This window comes from Brachypodium distachyon, chromosome 2 (assembly GCF_000005505.3).
Source record: "Brachypodium distachyon strain Bd21 chromosome 2, Brachypodium_distachyon_v3.0, whole genome shotgun sequence".
Lineage (NCBI taxonomy): Eukaryota > Viridiplantae > Streptophyta > Magnoliopsida > Poales > Poaceae > Brachypodium > Brachypodium distachyon.
In genome coordinates this window covers 7,130,836-7,157,051 of record NC_016132.3, presented here as the reverse complement: position 1 = coordinate 7,157,051, position 26,216 = coordinate 7,130,836, and the positions used below count along the sequence as shown (strand labels likewise).

Below are 26,216 nucleotides of genomic sequence, written 5' to 3'. Positions count from 1 at the left end.
ATGAACTAGAGATGGATGGATTAGCTGTGAGGAACAAGCCAACCAAGTAATGCAACAGCCTGAGGATTCGATGTTGTGGTGCTGGCCGATAAAATCGCTGGGTGTTCCTCAAGACAATGAACTAGAAATACAATATTTTCATTATTTAATAACATGTATTTTGCACAATGTATGTTACACAATGACGGATCTCCACTGTGTCACGCTTTACATGACCCACCGTAGTTACACTGGTCGTTTGTTCCTCACCAAACCAAACCAAAGCTTACTGTAATCAACTTACGAGTGTGACAATTTTACAAGCTAATCACTTTACATACGCAGGCAGTTAGGCACACAGCTACACATGACGACGCAATGTAACATCTTCCAAGTTAGAAGCCCTTGCACTGGAATGCAGGTTCTGCCCAGCTGCCACGGCCACAATTTTATTTTCCCTTTCTTTTTCCATCACCCCATCTCTTCCTCTGAATTAAAATCGGTGGAGCCCGTTGGCAGTGGCGCCAACATTATTGACCGCGGGAATAGGAATGGACATCGTGTGCAAGTGTCTAGAAGAAGTTCCAACGATCAGACAGATTATAATAAAATAGCGAAAAATGGTGAATGCGACAATATGATTAATCATATGATCTATGCAAGCAATGCCCATTTTAGTAGTGTCCAGACAGATATCATATACAAATAGCGGGTTGATGTCAATGTTCTTTTGCAGTGCATTTCCAGGTAAGCAGAATTTTTTAGGAACACAGCTAAGCCAATTCAGTGATCTGCTTGCATTGGTGCCTTGGCTATTTCATGACGTCAAGTAGATATGATAAAATTTTTTTGCGAAAAGTAGATATGATAATTATCAATATTCCACCTCTGAAGACACTTCACTAGGCAAACCAACAGAAAAATCTAGTACTCCCATTTGTATGATATTCTTCTCACAGATTCTGAGGTAATTGCAGAAGTGATTGCATTACAGTCAATCTATTTACTGCTATAACGTGCCTTTTGTCAATGTGAGAATTGACACTCTAATGTCTCAACCAATGAACATGACCATAAGTAAATAAACAAAGGCAGGACACCAGATTATCTGGAGCTGTGTATTTTACCTGTTCTTGTGACTGGAAATACATGAAAGGAGTATAGTGTAGAAAATTTGAAACCCTTGATGTGTATATATCAGCATATCTACAGCAAAGAAAAATTAGTTTTATTTACACAAATAAGTCTGGGCACTGTAAAAATTCACTGCTATGAGGACATAACCACTCACTTTTCAATTTGCCTGGTTAGATGGCTCTTGTCCCAAAGGCCGGCCCGTGACAGCCAACCCCATCTTAAGAGGAAATAACTTTTGCTTAGTTTATCTTTCTGACAATTAGAGAGAGATGCACTAAGAGATATATGAAAAAGATGGTAAAGTTCCATATTTATGGCCTTATGGGAGTGGTAGACATTCAAAATAAGAAGCAAAATAACAAAGACGCGCTGGCATTTATGGCAACTAAACTTAACATGCATTTCTTCTGCAAGGGACATAGGGCAATAGATCTGGAAACCACTCACTTGAAGTACTTATTACATTAAGTATGCTCAAAAGAACTTCACAGGAGTGTCTGATGTACCTTTTATTGAAAAGGTCTCCATCCGATTCCATCAATGGTGCAATCTTTTCGTCTAATCTCTGCATAACAATGAGCGACTTTTGCATACTTTCTGTAAGCTCCTGATCATTCATAGAAGTAGCAGCAACTGTCTGGAAAAGAGTAAAATCGATATATCAATGCAAGTATGTGTGGTAACATTTGTAGATTGTTTATATGATGGATAAAATCTCAAGCTTCTCCGTGGAAAGAAAACAATATGTTAAATCTTACGAAAGTTTTGTGGTTTCACTCTAATACCTGTGCAGGACGTGAATTTGTACGCCTCTGCAGGGCCAGGCGAAATTGGTTAAAAAGGTCTCCCACGATTTCCTTTTGTTGTATAAGTGTGACAAGCTTTTCTTTCTGAACATGGCTTTGGATTAGTGCCTCAAACTGCAAACGCAGGAGAAGGAAAGATCAAATAAGTTAAACAAAAATACAGTTATTGGCAACAATACATTAAAACTACATGTGGTTATTTCCGTTCTAGATAAAGTTTTGGAGAATTCTAAAAAATCAACTTGGTTAATGATCTTAAGGGTAGGTGCATGAGCAGCATTTTGGCATCACAAGTTGTACAAGACAGTGGGTACTAGGTCCCTCCAAGTTGTTGTTTCATCACTTGATCAATAGATTAACCAAAGCGTCGTGATTATGCGAGTATAGGAACTAAACAAGCTAAAAATGAAATCTATGGATCCAAATGAGGCAACAGGCAAGTCTAAGGACCCCTATAGTGCAATTTATTTTAAACTAATGGAGTTTGATCAGATAATTTGATTATAAAAAAGTTATGTTCACAGATTTTCAAAACTCACATGATAGGCAAACTATCAATCACGGAATTAACAAATGTTCCAAGTCTTTTCACAAGTTTTGTGATTGTAAAAAACTATGTAATAATTAAGAAAGCTTCCATTTTCTAAAAAAAAGAGGAAGGGATTTTTTTTACCGCATATTCCTATAGCTGGAATGTGATATACCAATGCTGAATGCTCTACAGAACTCTGTTTTGTATAAATTGGTGAGAACTGAGAAAACTAAGCAGCCTAACCTCATCTTCTAGTTCTCGGCAGATTAATGCTGTCCTCCATCTTAAATGAACTTTCGATTGGCTTACATCTGTGAAAATATGGTCCCCCACATATAATATCTCATCACCATGAATGTCTAGAGACTTCTCAACCATCTGAGCGCTACCACCAGAGTACAAGCCCCCTAAAATACCCAATTAAGAAAAGAGTAACAAGTCAGGCACAAAAAAAAATCCTGGTCAACCTAGTACATCAGAAACAGAGACATACAACGGAAAGAAACAAGACATCAAGTTGCATGCACGTCAGCATCAAAAGACTGCATAGGAAGGAAGGTAACACATTTCTGGGTGAACAATGAATTATAACTGCACCATCTTTCAGTTGCAAAAGGGTGTATTGGAGCAAAACTCACGTTATAATAGCATACAAGAGCTGTATTAGTGGTTATAAAATGGTAAATCTGTATGAGCTCATATAAAGTCATGTACTAGAGCTGTTCATAATTGGTGCACACATTTTTTCTATTCCTATCCTAGCATGAACATATTTATGTCTTTTTCCCCTCTAGGTCAATCCGAAATCTGCTTATACAATTTTCGGTTTTGAAGGAAGCTGGACTGAAGTCAAATTATGATGTATGTTTGACCTGAATCTTGAACATGTTCTGATGCTCATACAGTGAAAAAAAACAGAACAAGTCCTAGAGATTCAATAGAAATTAGACCATAGCTGGAACAACAAGATTTTTACCTGAAGTTGCTTTAAAACAGGGACGCATTAATCCATCATTTGTTACAACCTCGTACAATGGGTGTGAAATTTGAAAAAACTCTGGCTTCCTCGCAGAGACTATAACCTAGATAAATAAATAATCAATTGGCCTTAATGAATTTTCGAGTACAATGACATGCAATGGCTGACAAGTGTTACCTTTATAACCAGCATATAGGGGACATAAATACTCAGTACTCACCATTTCAAACAGATCTCTCCATCCCATATCATTCGGAAGGAAGCGATTGAATGCATGATTCATCATTTTGTTCGTATAGAGGTAATCTGAATTAGTAATAAGAAGCAACTTTTTTCCAGCCTGTTGAGTTGAAAAGGGAAACCGGTAATTTAGTATAGCAGTATAATGGCCCTAATATTTCAAATATATCATGAGCACTTAAGGTGGTGGTGTGTTAACCTCTTTTTGATCTAGAAGAGCTAAAGGCAGTTCTGGATCAGGCTCTACAAATCGCTCAGGCTCAGCCATTATCTCGCTCTACATTTCAACCAGCTAAAGAAAATTTAAGACAAATATTAGTTGTAAATCATATAGAATCACCAAAGAGTACCTTGAGTTGACCTTCTACATGGGCTCGAAAAAGTGCTTTGGAAACAGCCTGAAAGCAAAGACTCCAAATGCTATGACATGACAAAGGTGGGCATCTAAAAGAATCAGCAGTACTCTTACATTGTACAGCCCTGTGTAATCCAGTGGCCCAAGTTCAGGAGGCACCAAACCCTGATCCAACTTGTCAACCATCTGAAAAGAAGGACCATTGTCCATATAACGATGGTTCACTTTAAACTTGAGAAAACGTTTACTATGACAGGCATAAGGTTATGCTATGTAGGTTCAGAAGGTCGAATGACACCAAATTGAAAACCCTGTTTTCTTAGAAAAAGCATTGCGACTATTTACTGAATGAACCAGAACAGAACTAATGATGTTAATTTATAGAACAACAAATACTGTCCAGTTTGCGAACATGCAGTAAGCTTCCTGGATAAGATTTTATTAGGAAGTGCAAATGCTCAGGGCAGCCAAATACCATCAAGAGCTCCCTGACATTACTGCTACAAACCCCACTACTAACAAAAAATGAAATGGCAACTTGGTTGTTTTCTACTATCAAGAAGTTTCTGCTACAAACCTCACGGGGCATTTCTGCAAATTCATGTGTACACTACATTAACATTTGAGCCTAGAATGTAACGTTTGTTCAAACTCTAATCACTAGGAAGACAAGGGCACATTGTTTTCTACTATCAAGAAGTTTTACTAGGCTAGCACTTAACATAGTATTTCCCTGATTTTTAAACACTTCTGCAACCAATTCTTACCAACTCTTTCAAAGAAAATTACATATATCTATGAGAGATGAATAGTGGCAACATTTACTATCTGATGCACAAAGGAGAATTGATGTGGTTGTTGATTTAACTGTATAGTGTATACTGTATAGTGTTTAGCATTTTTATCTTCTTTTCTTTTCTTTTCTTTTCTTTTCTTTTCTTTTCTTTTCTTTCTTTTCCTGTTTTTAGGCATTTGCCTTTGCTTTGTTGCCTGTACTTGCGCTTCTTGCGCCCTTCTTCTTAATGGAAAAATAAGCAACATAACATTAACATTAAAATTGCAATTATCAGATAAAGGAAAAGGTAAATAACCTGCATGAACATGACAGCTTCAGAAACAGAGAAAAGAGTATTAAGGAACTCCCATGTACTTTCTTTCCGCAGGTCCACCAATTCTCTTCCATATATTTCACTATGCAGAATCACGGATAAGAGTTATCATTTCCCGAGGAGAACAACTTGCTGAAAACTGAAAACCCTTGGCTATGTATGTCTACCTCACAGCACGAGTGGACAGCATTTTGGTACCATGCATGACCCTCTTAATGTATCCAAAACGGTCAGCTTTAACCAAGTTTCCTTTTACTTTATCCATAATAAGACCCCTGATAACCTGTGGAAGAGTGATTATATCACTAAGGATGATGTGTGTGTTTTGAGGTATTAGGCATGAAGTAAACACTGGTATAATTACCAGGTCAGGATCAAATTCAAGGTCATCAACTGGGAAACCCATGCTCTTCAGGTTGGCCATCCCAAAATCATATGCACGCCCTTCCCAGGCCTGCACAAATATCAAAACGCATCAGTATATTTGCAGTTTCATGTAATCACTGTAGTGAACGATATATAGAACATTCACTTCGTCTTATCCAAGATGTAAGACTATGGGGGGGCTACAAAAAGAATTACTCATAGTTGACACTCTTACATACATTATCCTTCAGAATTACCAGTCATATCAGCAATCAAATTTGTAAAAAAAAAATACATATATAAGCAATCCTCAGTTTCAGAACAATTAGAAGACAAATCTAGAAAATGGATATTGAAGTACCATCACGTTGTAATGAACCAATGTGTAATCCATGTCATAGCCAATGACACTGATAGATCGAAGATTTAGTGTCCTGGTGCAGAAAATTCCACGAGGAGAGTGCCTCAGTGTTAAAGGATCCTGCATTAGGAAATAGACAACTAAGCCTACGTACTTGGAAGGATGACTAGTTTCTCCATCATCATGATGCTCAATCAAGATATGATTGGCGAGAGGAACCAACCATGGAAGTTCAAGAAGGAAACATTAAAAGTAAGACATTAACTGTAAAATAAATCTGTTGTTCAGTATGCAGACTTTATAGTTAATGTTGACCATGAAACTTTAGCTTTTAACATATTATGCTATCATCTATTTATAATTTCTTAGAATGTTTTTTATCATGATTCTTGTATCCGCTGCAGTTATGTTGCCCTAAATGGAAATCATGGTGCTGGTGCTACAAAGAGTGTGTCCTTAGTGTTTCTTAATATATTACTCTGGCATGCATTGCTAAACAATATAGAATATTTTCCGGTAAATTAGGTATTTTTCTGGTTATCAAGAAACATATGTGCTCTTGCTCAAGAACAACAACAGAATTAGGGGGGATACGCCGGCCATATTAGCGAGGGTTGCCTTACACTTGACAAGTTGACACTTCAATATTTTTTTAATAGGTTTGTCACCTCGTGGAGCGTGACCTATTTCTACGTTGGGAGATAGAGGGAGCGAAGAGTCGAGCGACCATCCAGGTAGCAATAGGTCTCCTGAGGCGACGTCGTCAATCCGAGTTTTGAATAGACTCAAGGATTGGACGCGCCGATCCTGGTCTAAAGACTCATAGACCCGATGTGTCGGTCTTAATCATTCCCAACTCAAGGACTCGACCCTGGACTTGTTTGACTCGCTTGACTTGTTAACTAGCTTATGTGGCTTGACCAAGCCTTGTTGGCATGTTGACCGAAAGGGGACTTTTGTTGACTTAGTCTCTTGCCATGCAGGATGAGAGGCCCGGCTCATATAGGGATTCATTTATACCCCAACAATATGGCTTTTACTAAGCTTTTCCTGGTACAACATAACTGTCATGAAATAGTTTTACCACTATGGATACCGGTGTTGAATTTTGCAAATTGGCGGTTATTTCAATAACTGAAAAAGCTTCTGGTGTTAGTAAAGGTAGATCATGTTCGGTCTGTTAATTGACTTCTCGTCTGTAATAGTAAGTGTTACTATGACTGAGCCACTGAGGTGATGGTCATGCTGGACGGCGCCAAGCAGATTGGTGCTGAGTTCTACTGAATACATGTTAGAAAAATTGAACAGAGAAGAATAAAATCATGCTAATGGGGTAGAATATTACTGCAATTCCCATGTCACTGAGCAATGTTTCAGCTTCTTTCGCTTCTTTCCAAGCTATCTCCTCTATAGGACCATGCAATGTTGACTTGCCATTCCCACCTAAAATCCAAGCATTTCCGAGTAATTATAACAATTTCTAGCATAATTGTGATGCTGTTACCGTATGCTCCATCAGGAATAATCTATTTTGCCGGATGCTTTAATTTGTCGAATGCATACTCCAGTGCTCGTTTGATCCCACCGGAATAATATCGTCAACAATTATGTAGTAACATGACATACTCTCGGAACAGGGAGTAATAGCTGAGAATCACGGAGGCGTCGGAGGCTCGGAGCTCACCGAGCGCGTCGATGTGCTCCCTCCGAACGTTCAAATCCCCCTTGGTGCTCTCCCCGTGGTAGTCCACATCGGAAAGCCTCGACGATATCACCGAGAAGTACGATTCGTCGTCCTCCTCGCTCTTATCCCCCTCCACCGCCACCGGCTTGCTGGCGTCGAGCGCGCGGCACCGGAGCGAGAGGGGAGAGCCCGGGAGGCGGAGGCGAGCCCCGACGAGGCATCGCGGCTGCGGCGGAGGCGGAAGCCGCGTCGAGAGGCGGAGGCAGTGGCGCTGCACGAGGTCGACGGGGTCCGCCATTGCCGCGCGCACTGCTGGGCTGGCCGCTGCTTTCGGTCAGGCCCGAGAGAAGCGAAGATTGGATGGGGGAGGTGGGAGAAAGTGGGCGAGTGGGGACGGTTTGAAATACGGAGAAAAAGTTTGGAGGCTGACCCAAAGCAAACTTCAAAAACATCAGATTCTCTCTCAAAATAATTTCTTTTGTGTCACCCTCGTAAGGTCGATGCACCGTTTTTTCTGTGTCGCCTCATAAGGTATCAATACAATCGTCTTTCATACAGATACAGTATAATGATATGTTTCATCATCATGTTAACCACGTTTTTTGAATGGTGTTTTAGAAGTTGTCCTCCATGATAAAAGTATGAATTCTCAATAAAACAAAAAGGTGACATGGGGGGAAATAGTGTAATCAAGTAATCCCTCCGTCGCATATTAAGTGACTCGGATTTGCCAAAATATGAATATATCTGTACTTATAAAACGTTTAGATACATGTAATATTTCGGCACTTAATATGGGACTGAGGGAGTAGCACATTTCTAATATTTTCTTGGAGCAAGTCCAGTTAAAGTCAAACATGCTCTAAAGATGCACAATTTCAACACATTGTTGACGAGAAGTCCATGCATTCAAAGAGCGAGTCTCGTTAAAGTCAATCACGCTATCAAGATGCACAATCTAACCACATTGTTAATGAGAAGTCCATGCATTCAAAGAGCGAGTCTAGTCCATCCTCCTTTTAACGTTCACAAGCTTGTTGCACAAAGTTTTTCTGTGGAACCTCGTCGAGAGATAACATGTTTCTACAATTTATGATCGAGAAAAAGAATATTTCCTATTACAATGCTTTGTCTAAAGAAAAAACCAGATGAAAATTCTGACGACAAGCTAGCGAGTAGCAACATAATTAAACTCGATATAGTGCATCACGGAACAAACAGACACACTGATAAATCGACCAAGTATAGCATACGGAAAAAGCATATTTAATAATACATTTTCTTCGAGGCAGATGCAAAAGCTTTGTCTTTTTTTTTTTGCGAGAAGCTTTGTTCCACTCATTGTCTTAAAAAAAGTCTGGACATCCAGTTAATTAACAAAAATCTGTCGAAAATACAACGCATCCACAATATCATCATGAAACATGACAACAGTCACAAGCTCATCTGACGATCAAAAAGCACTTCACATACGACAAACCACACTCTACACTGTCAATGCCTCTTGTGCTTGTAGGTGCTGTACCGACAATGCTAACATAGACAAAACACATTCTCCTTTTTTAACGAACTACCAAAAAAAAAACACATTCTACACTGACAATGTCGTTGCCGTGTCATGCCATCGTTCAAAAAGAGGCGCTTCCGATTTGCCACCGCCGAGAATTCGAGATGCTCGATCTCTTCTTCCTCTATCTTTCTGGAATAGATCCTCCTAGGCTTCTCGAGACGACATCAACGACAGGTATCTGAACGTCGACGCAACCCAGCGCAAAGCCGCACGCGTACGCATCTACCGGACCGCCGGCTGACTCTCGATCGCGAAAAGCGCATCGTTATCGTGCCTGCCGGATCAGAGAACTCACGGAGGATAGTACGTACACGCGCGCTTAAGCTTCTGGCCGGTGCTTTAAGCATCGAGAATCTGTCCAAAAAGCTCGATGGACGGGCACCACCATGTTCCTGTAGACCGACGCGAAAGCCGCCAGTAGCCAAGCCCCGAAGCCGCTGCCTGTCTCCGTGATCTCCGCCGAGACGCCACGATGGCCGTCAGGCAGCTGCAGCTGCTCTACGGCCCCCGCGTACGCGCCCTCCTCCCATTGGTCGTACTCCCTGCTCAGCCCAAGCGGCACGTGCGGCGGCACCGACACCGGCAGCTCCTCGTAGCAGCCGCCGCCGTCTGCGCACGGGCACGGCGGCGGGCAGCAGTTGAACAGCGTGAGCTGCATTGCGACGTTCCTTCAGTTCGCTCCTCCGGCGTCTCTCTCTTGTGTTGGTTTCGACGCGAGTAAAATTTAAGTGAGATTCCGAGCGTTATTTGCAGCGTAGTTCGTACGCGAACGACGTTCTATATATCAGACTTATCTCGTATGCAAAGCTCGATACGAACTTGAGTTCTTAATGAAGCATCCGGGATTAGTTAGCAGGAAGCAACTCGGATCCTAATCCTGGACGTACTGTTCTGCTATCTTCTGAAACTGATTCGCGTTAAGCAGTGCACAAAATAGACATTATGCTTTTGTGAAAAAAAAAACGACAGACAAGCTTATTAAGCACAGCGCAGGACTGGCTTATTCGAACTTCTGAACTTTGGACTCGGAGTATGATTATCTCTATCTTACAAACCATCAGGTTATTCGGAAGCAAGCATAGCTCGTAGTCTCAGAGATGCAATGACGAGAGCCCAGTGTATAACGAAATACAGAGATCTACAAGTTCAGGGCAGGCTAAATTATGCATAAGGTGGGTATCATAGGAAGGGCAGAGAACGCATCTCCCGGGCTGAATGAGCAACTAGCATGGAACCGGTAGACATGGATCCTGAGTTTTCATGATACTATGCAGGCTTGTATTCAGGTCTGTCGTAGGCTGCTATGTTCTGCGGTTCACATTCCGGACTGAAGAGCCGCACGAGCAAGGCTGATGTCGAGCTTGTAGAGATTACTCCGCATGATGCCCACCTGAGACTCCTTGGAACCGTTATCCTTGGACCTACATATAGCCAAAAACAGGGTCAACAAAATGGTTTCAGTTCTGAGTTACTTGGAAGCACTAACACTTGAAACCTTAAGATATTGAAATGACAATGAATAATCAAATCAGGATTGAAGATTAATTCATTAGAAACTGGAAAAGCTGGATGGTCAGGAAGAATCACCATAGTGAAGACGGCAAAGCACCCAGAAAGCAAGGGCGCCACCAACAGAGAAGATGCCAGCAGTGTGACGCATCAGTCGGGAGCATGGCTTTGACTCTGGCCGCATAACCTCCCCTTCAGACCATCCCAGAGCCTGTCGACATGCCATCACAATCCTTAGCTTCTTTGCCGATAGAAACCCCACTAATTTGCCGGAGCAGGAGCTTCAGCTGTTCAGACTTCAGAGCACTTTGCTTCCTGAAATTGTTTGTAGTTAAATAAAGTAGAAAATCTTTTCCTTTCCAAGTAACCTCAAGAGTAAGAAGTGCTAAAACGGAAACCTAAACCAAAAAATTGGCAGATGTTAATTAGGTACAAAACCGTAATATCAGACAAAGGCTATAGTTGATTGATTTCTCATTGATTAGTGCTCACCCATCTATTTGCAGAACACATACAAATTGAGGAATTCTCACAGCACCTAACCAATCTAGAATTTATGATAACACACCAGGAATTAATATCCAGCCCTTATTCCACAAGAAAGAAAGAAATGTGTTAACTAAAAACAGAGTGCATTTTGGCAACAAAGACAGTGAAACTTCTATTTGTCCATGAGGTTCGATTTTGTAGAATATAACTTGTTACCAAGTCTATATATGACTGCTCAGATGACTGCATGATCAAGAAATGTTTTTAAGACAAACATCAATAATAGGAAGCAGCATGCTAACCATCAAACTAGTTATCACCTAACAGGGAAGAAATATCAAGAGAAAAGTTTGCAACGCCAACAAGCTAAAGTAAAAAACAAACATGAATGATATAATGGGAAATTGGCAGTCATAGAACAATGCCAATTTGTAATTTCATAAATCAAATGCATGATGTAAACTGCATGCCGGTCATAGTGACTATTTAGTGTAAAATAGTATGCAAGTCAAAGTCATGCTGTCTGATTTACAGTATTATTTAAGCTGGACCCTAGGGGGTTGAATTAATCAGGGCCAACTGCTGGGTTTGGACACTATTTTTCCATATTCAAAAACTAAGCAATGCATACAATCTTTCAATCTTTATGTTTAGCCCAAATTCTCAATCCAATTGACATCCACCATGTAGGCAAGTGCTAGCGGTATGTTGATTTTCATTACTCGGTACACTTTGGAATTTGCATAGTTCCCACAATCAGGACAATCAGCAAGGGAACCAAGATCAATCAGACAACAGAGAGAAATACTAAAAACTCCTGTCTCCGACACGCTGACACTGCAAACCAGATATTCATCCAATTGCCCAAGTGGGCAGATTTAGGACTTGTTTGGTTGGTAGGGAACAATCCACCAAGGGCTTGGGTTGATCCCCCTCTCATCACCCAATCCGCAAGGAGGTTGAATCCCTTCCTCACGCTCAATCCCCTCTACTAAAAGTATATTTGGACTAAACCAGGATTGCATGGATCAGAAATGATTTAGTAGTAGATGTAAGATGAGGCATCATGAATGTGTTTTTTACAGCAAAATAAAATGATGAGTAATATTATGGAGCAGATTTCTCAATTTGAATTAGCATACTTGTAAAGATTTTTATATTTTTCACACAGATCAGTTATTTCTTGATATAAGCATTTCTTACAAACAGCTATTTTCTGCTAGAAGCAGTTCAGTGCAGAAATGGAAACAAGTGTTCTTCCTATTTTCCTAATTGTCAGGAAAGTTGCTTCTCGATCCCAAGTTTGCTCAAAATAAAAGTGATTAATTAAAGAAGTGTTACAGACCAAACATGGGTTGTGAAAGCAGAACAATCAGTAACAGAGGAGATGCATACCATAAGGTTATCTATAATAATGTACTAGTAGTCAAAGATCAATACCTTCTGATTGTTCCTCCTACTAGCAGTGTGGCAGAAGGCAATTAAAGGAGAAGAAGAAAAAAGGTTGCATATTAAAGTCAGCACGTAAAAGCCAAAAGCATAAACAAAGCAGCAGAGGGATGGTGGTTCATGGGAAATTAGTTTGTTCATACAGTAGCAGAGCGAAATCTTATTTGTGTATGCATTTATCAGTAAATCAAAAATATGAAGAGCTTGCCTGCAGCAAACTTAGGTTCTTACATAAACAGGATGTGGATTATAGTAGAAAATATATTGTAAGCTCCAGGACAGAGAGTTTCATGCTTATGACAAACCATGGGCACAATAAACTTCATTCCCATATGCTAGTAATGAAGTAATACCCTACAAAACTCCGTACTTTATTTGAACAAGCAAATGGAGCTCGCGGCAGGCCAAAAGACCCTTGAAATCGTCATAGGACCCAAGTAATTATTTTTCTTTACAGTTAGAGCTCAAGATAACTTCACATGTCTGCAGCTCTGACATGGTTATCCAGACTCTTGATCCAGGAGTTATCAATCAAAACAAAACAAAAGCTATGCTATAAACTTTCTTGCATCAGCAAGAACCTCACCATTTCCAATAGCATCAAGTCAAGAAAAAAATCAGTTTCAAAAGGCTAGCTAGATTCAGTACTTTTCTCATGTCTGAATCAGGCTATTCTGACACTCACGGCACAATCAAAGAGGTGGATCCAGGATTTGACCAATGTGGGGGCCGGATTTGAACGCACAATATTTTTTTAACACTGGATGTACAAATTTGCGAAAAATACAACACAAGTTGTTAATAAGGTCTCATAAGTCATAAGGAGTCAATTTATCTATCACCAGACTACCACAGGGTAATAACGCAACACAAATATAAAAATCAATCGATAATTCAATTTATCGATGGAATCAAGCAATAATATATCACCTGAATTAAGCAATCAATCATTCAGAATTTTAGAACTCTGATTTTGAGAACTAGCGCATCCTACCTGCACTCGAGCTTCTGCACTGCTGCTTGCCTGCTAGTACTTGCTACCTCCGCGTATTTGACCCTTGCCGAACCACCGACCCTGCTGAAAAATCCCAGGGGCAAGGGTCGCCCTGGACCCCAAGCAATAGGTTAGACAGTGAACATAACGGCCCCTCTTGCTGCTGATCAATCATGCTACTGAACCGAAGCACTGAATGCTGATTTGCATTAACTCAACTCAACTACACTGAACTAGATAATCAGGTCCTGCAGCCTGCAGGGCTGATTGCTACTCCGTAGTTGACAAAATTCACAAAAAAAATCTCACAGAGTTCACAAAAACTAATATGTAACATATCCTGAGTGGGTGAGGAACTGCATTCACAGGTCTACATCCATCTTCTCTAGCTACAACACAAGAATTCAGCAAAAGGAAATAAAATCCCCTTCAGGCTTCAGATATCACAAACAAAAAGCTACAGCGGAAATCAAACTGCCAGACAAACTCGTAGTAGTACTACACCCGACCTGCAGGAACCCCTACATACAAAGTCATGTCTAGATGCATCCAAATTTTAACAAACTTGAGACATCTTTTGTTGTTGGACGGAGGGAGTACACGAATTCGAATCGATCGGCTGCGCGCATGCAGAGCATATGAAAATTTCCACAGGAATATGGTTTCCGTTTCCTTTCCTGGCTGGGTGTGGATGGAATGGAACGAAGCACGTGCAGAAGTGGCAGTCAGTGAGCCCCAGGCGAGCACACCGAAGAAAGCAAGAAACGGAAACGAAACAGAAGACTTACCGGTGGGTGAGCACCGGAAGGCGACGACTGGCTCCTCCTTCAACGGAGCTGGGATGAACAAATGGGGGAGAGCAGATGCGTGCGGCGGCGCCTGGAAGAGAGGGGTACGGGACTGCAGGAAGGATGAGGGAGGGCTGGGGGTAGGTTCGGGCAGCGACGAGGTGGCCGGCGTCGGCGGACTAGAGGGCAGCGCTGCCCGCTGCAGCGACGGTCCAGTCGAGCCGTGTGATCTTTACTCTGACTAGTGAGTGTGCACGTGCACGCACGTCCTTAAAATTTAAAGCATATCTTTTGATTTTCATTTATCTTCAATTTAGTATTTTTTTTATTGGGCACTCAAATAGATGACATGGTCTATCTATATAAACCCGCACATCCAGTATACGATCCATGTACATTGCATCAGATAAAATCCATGAACACAATAAATTATAATTATAGTTGAAGAAATATTACAATCAACCCCAGTTTCCAGCGATACTTAAAGACAACTACTCGGCAATATTACTACAAGTATATTACATGCTCATTCGTAATGGACTCAGCCTTTGAAGTCCAACAACTCGTGAAATGAAAAGATTGGCTACTTCAGAATATCGAACTTTGCAGGAGGCACAAAAGGTAAAAATAAATTCCATCTCTAACCTTGACACTCTTAATAAAATTATAGTAAATTTCAGGAAACCACACTTCTCTAGTCACTTGTCTCACAGAACCACACTTGTTGCTAATTTGTCCGCTACGCCACAACCATTCGGGCAAAGTGTAACAGCGAGCCCAAAATAAAAGAGTTTAGCGATTTTGACGGGATTCCTGACAGGTGGGACCCACTTGACAATCCGACCCGACCCGATAACAACTGTCTTCTTCATCTGGCCATCTTCCCCACCAGAAGCACAACCTTGTGCGGCGCCGCCAGCCTGCTGCCTCGCGCAGCCCGCTGCCTGCGTCCGCCCGCGCGCGCTCCTGGCCGCCTGCTACCTCGCGCAGCCCTCCGCCCGCGCGCGCCCTCGCGCGGCCGCCTGCCTGCCTCCGCCCGCGTGACACGGGCACCATATTTACAGGCGCCGGCGCTGGCTGTTCAGACGATAATATGGCCGTCGGTGTAGGCGCGTTGGATGAAGGAGAGGCGGTGGGCGGCATGGTCATCATGGCGGGGCTGGGAAGAAGATGATAGGTGGAAGAAGAAAGGTCGTTCATGGGTTGGGTTGGGTCACGTTGGACCCGACTTTACGCCTGACAGGTGGGCCCCACCTGTCGGGAATCCTGTCAAAGCCCTAAACTCGTTTGTTTTGGGCTCATTGTTACACTTTGCCCGAATGGTTGTGGCGTAGCGGACAAATTAGCAACAAGTGTGGTTCTGTGAGACAAGTGACTGGAAAAGTGTGGTTTTCTGAAATTTACTCTTAAAATTACCACATGGTGGCCTCCTGCTATATGAAGCTGCAAACGAAGCAAATATATGAAGTCAAGCCAGTTCGTAAATATGTGCAACCTCCAGTTCGTAAAGCTTCAGATATCATCAACAGCTCCTTGGTTTAGCGCAGAATCAGCGCCCAAGTCCAACCTTATTGTTCATTACTAAATCGTGAAGCCTATACTCATACCATTAGAGTTCTTTGTGGATCTCAATCTTGCAACCTCATGAATTTTTTTCACCACACCCAATCCAGTTTGGTGAATCCAACATCCTAACAAATAAATCATCCAGCCCAAACTCTAATCAACCATCGAAGCTAAGCAAACTCTAATCAACCACCCGGGGAATTGACTAATTGAGAACGAACTGCATAAGAAATCAAGGGGAGAGGAGAAGGGTATAGCAGGAAGCTCACTTCCAGGGGACTGGACGGGCATGAACTTAGTGGTTGTTGCTTTATGCAATGACCCTGCTGCTAAGAAGAGCAGCATTGCAGCAACGAAGAAGATAAACCCATGCGCAGTACTCTGTACACCAAGTTTCCATAATTACCTGTGGAACGGCACGGCGCGGCCAGCGGAAGTGCACGGAGCGATGTCCTGCGGATGGTGCATTTTCCAAACATGCAGACAATTTTCATCAAAAAATTTGGCAAAGTAAGGTGTTCTGCACAAATCTGGAAAGTTAAACAAACAGCTGATGCATTGCATTTGAGACTTGCATGCTGGATACAAAGATGGTAAACTTAATAGCTTCGTTCTCTGTCACGTCACAAGCACATGGAAGAGCAAAAAATTGTAATGCAATGTACATATTTTATTTACATCAGTCGAAATCAAAGGAATTTTGTAATTACCATGAGCATTCAATAATGATAACACATACAAGGCTCTGACTAACTAATATTTCCATTTAGTGAGCACTGCTGCCTATAGAATAGTGGCACTATTTTATTGCACAAATTCTTGACAACAAAATGCATACCCCCAGCTTTCCTGTTTTGAGTATATGAATTAATGTTTGCCCTTGACAGCGCCACAAAATTTATGCTTCACATGGTGTTGAATTAAAACACTTCAAGTATCTTTGAAATCAAACATGTTAACAGTGTTATAGAATGACCTTAGTAGTTAGTACAAACACTGTGGTGTAAAGTATTATAAAATTCGCCCCAAAATTCATCAATTATTCATGCTCCACTGCTCATGAGAAATCAGAAAGGTAAATGATGCTGAGATTCTCCAGCCATTAACCAAAGATGATCACATTATTCAAAGCAAAACACATAAGAAATGTATTCCATCTAGCTAGATCGATTAAACAATGAGAAGGTGGTCAGTATTTCCTAAATGGTAGAATCGAATTAATTAAAGATCAGAACTGCTCACCTTTTGGACTGTTCAGTACAGCAAGTTTGAAGAAGCCAATCCAGATTAATATGGTACAAAGAGGTATTGCAATTAGTTGATCCCGTTCATTAGCAGTATAATACCACTGCAATTTGGAATCTTCTATGGGACAAGGGAAAAGGAGGATGTAGCAGGAAATTCACCTCCAGGCGTCTGAACGGGGCGGCGGAGCCTTGTCTGGGCGGCGTCCGCGGAGCGTTGCGGCGTTGGACCCGACGGTATGGGGCGGCGGCCGCGCGGGCGAGTGAGATGCGGCGGCCGGGGCGCGAGGGCACGCGGGCGCGTGGGGGCGCGAGGCGGCGCGGGTGCGCGTGGGGGCCGCGAGGCGGCGCGGCGAGAAGGAGCGCGGGCGCGTGGGGGCCGCGAGAGGGAGCGGCAGGCGCGCGAGGCGGCGTGGGGGCGGCGGGGGGCGCGCGAGGTGAGGGTAGGGCGCGAGGAAGAAGAGACGAAGAGGTACGCGGATCGGGATCGGGACTGCCGACGTCGGGAGGCAGAGCAGCGGACGATTAATTAATCGCTAAGCGCACACAGTAAAAAAAAATTCCAGGTTAAACGTTCCTGGTAAAGCGCACACAGTAAAAAAAATTCCCGGCTACGAAAGGGTCCGTGTACGTTTTGTGAGGGAGTTACACAGAAGAATATGTTGGTGCATTTATCTTTATCTTTGCTACTACTTAATTTGCAGTTTGGTACGTACGTACGTTGATTCATCCGTCAATTTCATTGAAATTACACCGATTGCCACCGCACGCGCAATTCGCGGAAAGCGGAATACACTTTCTCACCCGAAACGATTGCATACTCACCTGCACGATTGATCGCTCGCTCCCCTCACCACCACCCCCAACGAAATCGCCGCCTCCCATCCACTCGCGGCGCGCCTCCGCCATCCCCTCTTCCGCCGCCAAGATCTGATGTGGTCCCGCCGGATGACGCCGCCGCCCCTTCCAAATCCAGCGCAGGCGGAGTGGGCTTGCGTCGCCAACCTCCCATCTCAAGAAAGGACTCAGTCAAGGATCCCTCGATGGGATCTGGCAGCAGGCTTCCACACACATGGAGCGGTCTGCGAGATTCGCCCGCCCCAGATGCTCCCGCTGGCCGCCTAGCCTGTGCATGACCCTACCTCCCCTGACAATGAGGAACTGAGGAGCCAGCGGGGCGGAGGAGGAAGGGCCACAAGATTGTTCAGGTCTGAACCCTCCACGGATTCCTTGCTTTCTTGGTCATTTTCTCATGCTATAGCAGTGAAGGGTTAGGGTTCTTTATTGGGTTATTTTGGTAGATAAATTGGGTTGTTTGCCATACGAATACTTTTATTCATTCATGACCAGCAAACTGAAGTTGAAAGTTTAGAACAACATGTTCGGTATTCAGTGGAAGATAAGCGTGAATTTTTTTGAAGTCAACAACACTGAATATTTATAAGCTTTTAACTACTGTACTTTTGAACACTGTATAAACAAGGAGTGACCCGAGGAGTTCATCAGGAAGTTCCGCGACAAGGAGCTCGACTTCCTGCGGATGCACACCCGCCTCAAGTCCTGCAGGCTCAGTCCCGCTGAGAGCCACGACGATGACCAGCTCCTCTTCGCCATCTGCAGCTCCGGGTCGGTAGATAATCGAAAGCTTTTCAGATACTTTTGTTATTCTTTGGCTCTTGGTGATGGATTAACATTGATTGATTTGTTAAAAAAAATTGTGATTGCAGCACTAAAGAATTGCACCCGCACATCAAGAAGATTTTGGCAAGGCTACGGCTGACCCAGATGGTGATCGGCGTGTTCCTCAAGACCACCGAGGTGAATTTGAAGATGCTTGCTTCTGTTGTACCCTTTGTGACATATAGGTAATAACTGAATAAAGACATTCTTATCTGTTGTGTTGCTCGAATAAATACTTTTTCGTTTGTTAGTTTGTAGCTAGCAACTACTATGTTGTCTCCATTCTTACTCTCTCTGTCCCATATTAAGTGACTCGAGTTTGCCCAAATATGGATGTATCTATGCCTAAAAAGCGTCTAGATACATGTAATAGAAAGTCACTTAATATGGGATGGAGGGAGTATTTGTTATCAAAGATATTTGATTTGCACAATCAGATCCAAGCTAATTACATGCCGAAGTGCAAAGGAAGTTCTATATGAATGTATTCAATCCGAATACTTATCCGATGCTGCTGGTTGTTTGCCTTCTATGGTGCGGGTGGAGTGAAAAGAAATCACCATGAACGACTGACAATTGTTGATGAGCTACAGTACAATACCAAGCACTTGGTTACTGAATGGGAGTAGTCGTTTGCAAGGAAAACCGACAAGTTTAGGCCTCCGCGTCTGCATATGCAGAGGAGAAGATGGACCTGCAGTCTTTGCGCTTTTAGTATCTATGCCATCTACTGTTGATGAATTACATGCAGAAAGTTTGCGATGCTACGGAGAATCAAATTTGCAGGTCAGTTTGGGTTAAGCCATGTGATTTTTGCAACTGACAGCACCACTCTGGTTCCAGGCTTTGCAAACTGACAATTTTGACTTGGCTCCTGTAGGCTTTTCCATGAAGCAAGGTATTTTCTTAGCTTAGCAAATTTTTGTTTTCGCATTGAGTGCTGTCCTCGGTCTTGGTCTGATGCAAGTATGTAAAATAACATGATATTTGAAGGAGGCATACATACCTGAAGATGATATTTTTGGAAGATCCAAGGAGGCTCTATGCACCAGTTATATCACATTGTGGAAAGAAAAATCTTCAGGTATCCTCCATTAATTCTTGGCCTAGAATGCAAAACTACTTGTGGGCATGAGATATAACATTGTTGGAGAGTAACGCTAAATAAAACTTTCGATGTACCATCATAGTGCTTCAAAAAGGTTTCGATGTACCTCAACCTGCTCCTTGAGAGGGTCCACACCCGGACCTCTTGCTCCCCGTCTGCAGGGACGTTGAGCCGCCGCACCCTCCCGCCTCCAACCTCCCCTTGTGGAGTAGTTTACCTTGGGAAAAGCTAGAAGTATATCCTTATTGTGGATACAAGATATTAATTTTTCCATGAGTGAACATTGATTTTGTAAAGGATGATGGGCATTCTTATACAAAGGTAATCTTACGTGAATGATAAAACTATTTACAGAGTGGAGGTTCTCTAGAAACATCTGCAAAATGATAAAATTAATTACTATAGTTTATCACACCTTTCATTTCAATTGTTTTGAGGTTGCATATGTCGCAGCGACCAAAATTATTCCATGTCTTTGTTCTTTTATATCTAAGCTTCAAGCTCAAAGTTTTACACCTAATGTTGCAATACTTCCCATCCCAAGCCTGGCCTTCTAATTAATACTTAGACTGAGTCTCCCACAATTCTAACGTAGGCATTTGATTGTAGATCGATCAGCAAATGACACTTTCAGGTTTCAAACTTCAGAGAGATGGTTATGGTTTCAAAAGGCAAATTCTTTTTGTACAGAGCTGCATAACTGAACATATTTTACCACTTTGATTTCTTAGAGACCATCTTAAGCACTTAAACAAACTGCAACTTGCATGGACATAGTGTAGCATTAGTGTTGAAGTAGTTATATGACTAAACAAATAAGTGCAGTTATATAGCATTAGCATTCTTATAGGAATTACTTAGTGGATTGGTCATGCCAAGAAATTTTGTTTTGCACTTGATCTGTTATGCGGCTATGTACATGTACTGATTTAACATAGGCCATTTGAGTCATTTTTAGTCAGCCTTTTTGATTAAAAATAATAATAATTTAAGGTTCTGCTTGTTAGTTACAAACCTGACTTTATTCATAGCCCTCCACTGTAGTACTAAATGCATATGTGTTTAGTTATACTTCTCTTTCCCTTGTAATTTTAGTGGAAACAAATATTCAACAGCTTTTAATTAATACTTCTGACATGTGTTTCCTTTTGCTGCTATGACATATCAGTTTTCCGACTTGAGATTAATTCCTCTGGTCCGGAAAGATATGGGAGAGGATAATATTATGGACCTAGCAAAGTAACACACAGAGAAAAGGAAACAACCTGTGTTGTACGGTATTATCTCTGTTCTAACTTTTGGTCGGATCAACTAAAAAGGCAATGAAGAGCCATGTCTTGTAAAATCCAAAAATGTTAGGAGCACGTAAGATTAGGATGATATTTTTCATTTTAGGATGGCCAATGTTTTGCATTGGAGCTGAAATTTTATTGCTACTAATTAGCATGTGCTATATTATATTCCATCTGTTTCTAAATACTTGTCGCTGTTTTAGCGCAAACTCTGTAACTTCGGAAGTGATGCTGAAATGTTTGAATAGAATTCCTTGGGAAAGGATACATGTTATATGTTTTTACCAAATTATTAGGAGTCTAGGATGAGTTGTACGCAGTGAAGCATTTGAGTTTGTCGATCCGTAGCAACGCACGGGCACTCCACTGGTAAGTAGTAGAGATAGAGATGGGCTTAGGTAAGCCGCCGGTCGGACGAGTTTCAGAGAAGTCTTACCTTTTGGATCTTAGGTCGAGAGGGTATCATGAATTGGACCCTAAATTTGGTGGGCCAAAGGTTCGGGCCAAATGGTACCGTGGATGCTCTTTGCTCCGATGGGCTGGACCGAATAGACGGTCGAGGGAGAGACAGCGCTCCTCGGGCCAGTACAAGTGATTTTCTCGGCGCTAGAGCCCAGACGTCGCAAGCACTGTTATAGCATCCTCACTCATCCCTCCAAAGGAACAAAAAAGCCAAAATAGTGGCGCGGGTGAGAAAAACGCATTCAGCCGCATCCACTATAAACAACTTTCACGCCGGCGCAAGAAAATTTTCATCCGGCGCCCCCAGGCCAAAGGAGGGCAAGCGGGTACGACGGCTAAACACCCCATCCAACAAAAACAGGGCACATGTCCAACATCGTCTCTCCCTCTCATCCTTTTCTCACCTACACGTCTCGAGCTCCAGCCCCGTCCTCCTCCTGCGGTGCTATTCGCCCCCTCCTCCACCTGCCGGACTTCCCGGAGCACCTCGCCGTCTACCACCGCGACCACGCCCACGACTGCTCACGGAACATGGTCCTTTCAACCTCATCATCCACCAGCTCGACGGCCACGACTGGCGCGCCCAGCTCCAAGCCTTCTCCACCCTCCACCCCTCTATCCCCGTCATCGACCCACCACACGCCATCGACCGCCTCCACAACCGCATCTCCATGCTCCAGGTCGTCTCCGAGCTCGACGTCCCGCTCCGCAACGACGACAGCAGGGACTATGACGCCTCCGCGATAGGCGACTCGTGCCTCCTGGCCGCACTCCGCTTCCTGCTCATCGCCAAGCCGCTCGTCGCCGACGGCATCGCCAAGTCACACAAGATGTCCCTCGTCTAACACTACAAGGGGCTGCGCAAGCTCCGCCCGCCGCTCGTCCTGCAGGAGTTCGTCAACCACGACGGCGTCATCTTCAAGGCCTACGTCGTCGGCGGACATGTCACCTGCGTCAAGCGCCGCAGCTCCCCGCGCGCTCGGAGTAGGCGGCGACGCACCGCTTCCCTCCCGCTCGTGGCTGCACGTGGCCGTGTCCCAGTCAGATGCCGGGCTCGCCAGCGAGCTCGCTGCCGTCCATGGCTGCCGCAGTGGCCGCACGGCTTCTTTCCCAGCTCGTCCGACCACGCCCGCGAGGTGTTTGTGAAAATGTCAAGCAATTTTCTTTTTGATATGGGGTTGTGGCTGGGTCCATACTACCCCTATAATCAAAAGGTCGTCGGTGCCCCCACCCCCATACAAGCAAACGCCGGACCTCGTATGGGGGAACGAGTGGAGATGCTCTTAGACTACTCATAAGTGTCAAGTAAACAATTTGATGATGCGTCATGTTATTAAACGAGGAGAGACTAGATATGTTACCTAAGGCTAGTCATAGTGGAGAGTAACATGCATGTTACTATTCTATGTTACTACTTCAATAGTGGGTGTTAACATATTTGTGGTAACATAGAAACCTCATTTATTAGCTTTATAGACTCATTGTATCTTGAGAAGTGTGATGTAACGGTAACATATCTAGTTATCTCACCCTTTCTTTTCACATTAATAACATGACACGTCACCAAAATTGCTTAGTTGACACTTCAGTTATTACCTTTGTTACTTCCACTATGACTAGCCTAACACTTTTCATGATAGAATGAGTTTATAAGACAATTAATGATGTTTTTTTTTTTACCACGAGTTATGTTTTACTACTACAGTGTTAAGTGGGTTCTCCTAAAAAAATGCGTTAAGTGGGTCCAGTGTTTACTCGGACCGACGCGTCAGCGTTGGAACGGAACCTAGCAAGGCAGCCGCTCCTATTCCATTTCCTCTCGCGCGACGCCACGTAGTCCTCTATCCGCGGTCCGCCGTATCCGGTACCTGATTCCCACCCAATGACCCAAACCCCTAATCCCAAATCCCCTCACCTGCCCACCACAATCCCGCCACACCACCATGGCCGACGACCCTGCCTCCGCCGCCGCCTCCCGCTCATCCTCCTCCGCTGACGAAGACGACGAGGGCACCGATAGCGACGCCTCAAATAACTCCAACCCAGCTGCTCCCCAGGAACCACCAGCCCTCCCCGATAACTCGGCCCCACCTCCAGCCCCCGAACCAGCCGGTCCAATTCCGCCGCCGCCGCCGCCATCGTCTCACCCACAGGGAGCGACCGCGGCCGCGGCCGCGGCCGCGGCGACGGAGGAATCGAGGCGGCTGTTCAAGCGGCTGTGGACGGACGAGGAGGAGCTGCTCATCCTGCGCGGGTTCCTGGAGTTCACGTCGCGGCGGGGCACCGCGTTCGCGTCGCACCAGTACGACACGGTCCCCTTCTACGAGGAGATCCGGCATAAGCTGTCCTTCGAGTTCTCCAAGAACCAGCTCATCGAGAAGCTGCGCCGCCTCAAGAAGAAGTACCGCGTCTGCGCCAACCGCATGGTCGCCCAGGGCGGCGCCTTCGCCTTCAAGAGCGCGCACGAGGGCGCCATCTACGACGTCGCGCGCCACATCTGGCACCCGTCCTTCAAGCGCAACGGAGGCGACGCCTCGGACGAGGACGACGTGAATCCGGCAGAAGCAGCTGCAGCTGCAGCAGCCGCCGCTGCTGCTGCCACGGCGCTGCCTGTTGCAGTTGAGGACGGTGGCGGCGGAAGTGCGCCTGCGACCACGCCGAGAGGCAGAGGCAGCCGGCGGGGAAGGAGGAGGACAGCACAAGAGATGGAGGCGCCCACAACGCCTGCAACTCCTGCGCTTATGTTAACCGATATTGCTCAGGAGCCGGCTGCCGTTTCATTGCAGAATTCGGTGCCTATGATTGCACCACCACCTCGGGTGCTGGCACATGTGCCTGCCCCAGTGAGACCCAACGGTCCGACTGAAGAGGATGTCCGGAGTATCCTGTCACCACTACTGAAGGAGCTCATCAGCTCAGTAGCTGTCACAGGGCAGACTGGACTTGGGTTGGGCATTGGATTTGGGGGTGTAGGAAGTGCTGATATTCTTGGCCTTGGTTCTGGGTTGTCTGGACACAACCTTGGGGTGCCTAGTGAAGAGAAGTGGAGGCAGCAGCAGATTCTTGAGCTGGAGGTCTATCTGAAGAGGATTGAGCTTGTCCGGGAGCAGGTCACCACGGCACTAGATGAACTCAGGTCATCACAAAGTTGATTAGTTCCTCTTGTTCTGCAATCTCCTGACTTCTTCTCTGGTGCCGGGAGTATTTGTTTACTGTCAACTTTTTTATGTTGGATATTGCGGCATTGGAGAGGGTACACAGAGGTGATGTGGTATGAGTTTCTAATTATATATTTGGCCCTTTAGGTCTAGCTTAGTTGCATGTAGTTATCATAAGGTTAGGGATGAGCTTTGATCTGTAGATGGAATGATGATCAAGGTTTGTCATATTTGTAGCTTCACTTTGTTCTCTTATGTAATCAGTTTTATAATTTGAGAAAATGCAGCAAAGGGTTTTGACTCTGGAGATTTATGACCCAACTCTTTCATTTTTAACTTGAATAACTATTGTGTACTGTAATTGGTTTTTTTTATGACAGACTGAGATTGAAAACAGAGTATCATACTGCAGCTTTTGAAGCATAGACATGACTTTGTTAAGTTTTTGTTTCATGGTTTATGCTGCCTGGAGCACGTTGAATCCATGATCCATCAAACTTGAGCTATTCCCAGTTGCGAATGTATCCATCTTCTTTGCCATCTTTCGGTATCCATTTCCACAATTTGGATCGAGATGTTGACAGGATGGACACTACTTTGTTTTTGGTAAATCTTGAGAAGTTCCATTTAATTGCTGTTCTGTATCGAATTCATTCGTCTTCTGTCCTGATTGATCATCAATGTTCTGCTACAATGTTTCTACTCCAGATAGGTTATGTCATATGCTATGTTTACCTTGGCTCAATTTTTGTGTGTGAACATTTTTGCTGGCTCACTTTGTTTGTTTGTGATCATCGTACATACAATTCACCTTGACTGCTTCATAGTATCTTCTCTTTTTTTGGGAAAAGGAGGAAATCCCTGGCCTCTGCAAACTTCATATCTTATGTTGCCTGCAAGTCTGTGAAGCACCACTGTAGTATAACACGCAAACTCCAACGGGGCGAAGCAGAGCATGAAGTAGACACACACCCGTAGAAAAAAAACCGAATCTCGTATCTTATACTACTCCTAATTGATATGAAAACACGAGCAATTAGTCCGTAGTTCGGTACAGAGTACAGAAAGTTTCATGATGCCTGTCCTATAAAAAATAAAGAACAGTTTCATGATGCTAATGGCATGTGTAAAATTTCAACTTCCTTTGACAGAAACTCCCCGAAAACCATTGAAGGAAATCGAAGAATATGAATTATGAATATATATATAATGCCAATTACCTTAGACTTGGGGTGAACAAGCCGCTGTCTCAAATCCTCCGAAGCCTGTCTAGTTCCATTTCCAAGCCGTTTATATGAAGGTGGAAGTCAACTCTGCAACTGTTGCTGGGACTGGGACATGGTCTATATTCTTACTACT

General features: G+C 43.7%; 3 protein-coding genes across 9 annotated transcripts; 1 reads left to right on the top strand and 2 right to left on the bottom strand.

Annotated features, from left to right (window-relative positions):
• Positions 1-117: 117 nt before the first annotated feature.
• On the bottom strand, positions 118-7,926 carry LOC100826024 (5'-nucleotidase domain-containing protein 4). Of its 2 annotated transcripts, XM_003566318.4 has the most exons (17): positions 7,549-7,925; positions 7,210-7,307; positions 5,865-5,984; positions 5,502-5,591; positions 5,305-5,420; positions 5,120-5,219; positions 4,143-4,214; positions 4,024-4,071; positions 3,873-3,950; positions 3,654-3,773; positions 3,431-3,536; positions 2,698-2,861; positions 1,902-2,036; positions 1,623-1,753; positions 1,271-1,333; positions 1,107-1,185; positions 118-551 (listed from the first exon to the last, which is right to left on the bottom strand). In XM_003566318.4, the coding sequence occupies exons 1-17, from the start codon at positions 7,844-7,846 to the stop codon at positions 510-512; spliced, it is 1,860 nt and encodes a 619-aa protein (XP_003566366.1). In that variant the 5' UTR covers positions 7,847-7,925; the 3' UTR covers positions 118-509. The 2 variants fall into 2 exon arrangements, with proteins under 2 accessions (XP_003566366.1, XP_014755229.1); XM_014899743.2 differs by lacking the exons at positions 118-551; positions 1,107-1,185; positions 1,271-1,333 and adding an exon at positions 1,355-1,368 and having other exon boundaries at positions 7,549-7,926.
• A 2,157-nt stretch (positions 7,927-10,083) lies between these two features.
• On the bottom strand, positions 10,084-17,650 carry LOC100824486. Of its 6 annotated transcripts, XM_010232393.3 has the most exons (6): positions 17,320-17,650; positions 17,156-17,163; positions 16,320-16,366; positions 13,560-13,671; positions 10,706-10,942; positions 10,084-10,539 (listed from the first exon to the last, which is right to left on the bottom strand). In XM_010232393.3, the coding sequence occupies exons 5-6, from the start codon at positions 10,851-10,853 to the stop codon at positions 10,385-10,387; spliced, it is 303 nt and encodes a 100-aa protein (XP_010230695.1). In that variant the 5' UTR covers positions 10,854-10,942; positions 13,560-13,671; positions 16,320-16,366; positions 17,156-17,163; positions 17,320-17,650; the 3' UTR covers positions 10,084-10,384. The 6 variants fall into 6 exon arrangements, with proteins under 6 accessions (XP_010230695.1, XP_014755053.1, XP_003566365.1 ...); XM_014899567.2 differs by lacking the exon at positions 13,560-13,671; XM_003566317.4 differs by lacking the exon at positions 17,156-17,163.
• A 5,887-nt stretch (positions 17,651-23,537) lies between these two features.
• On the top strand, positions 23,538-25,253 carry LOC100822943 (probable transcription factor At5g28040). The gene has a single exon (XM_003566315.4). It carries the CDS (start codon positions 23,643-23,645, stop codon positions 24,849-24,851), a length of 1,209 nt encoding a protein of 402 aa, XP_003566363.1. The 5' UTR covers positions 23,538-23,642; the 3' UTR covers positions 24,852-25,253.
• Positions 25,254-26,216: the final 963 nt, after the last annotated feature.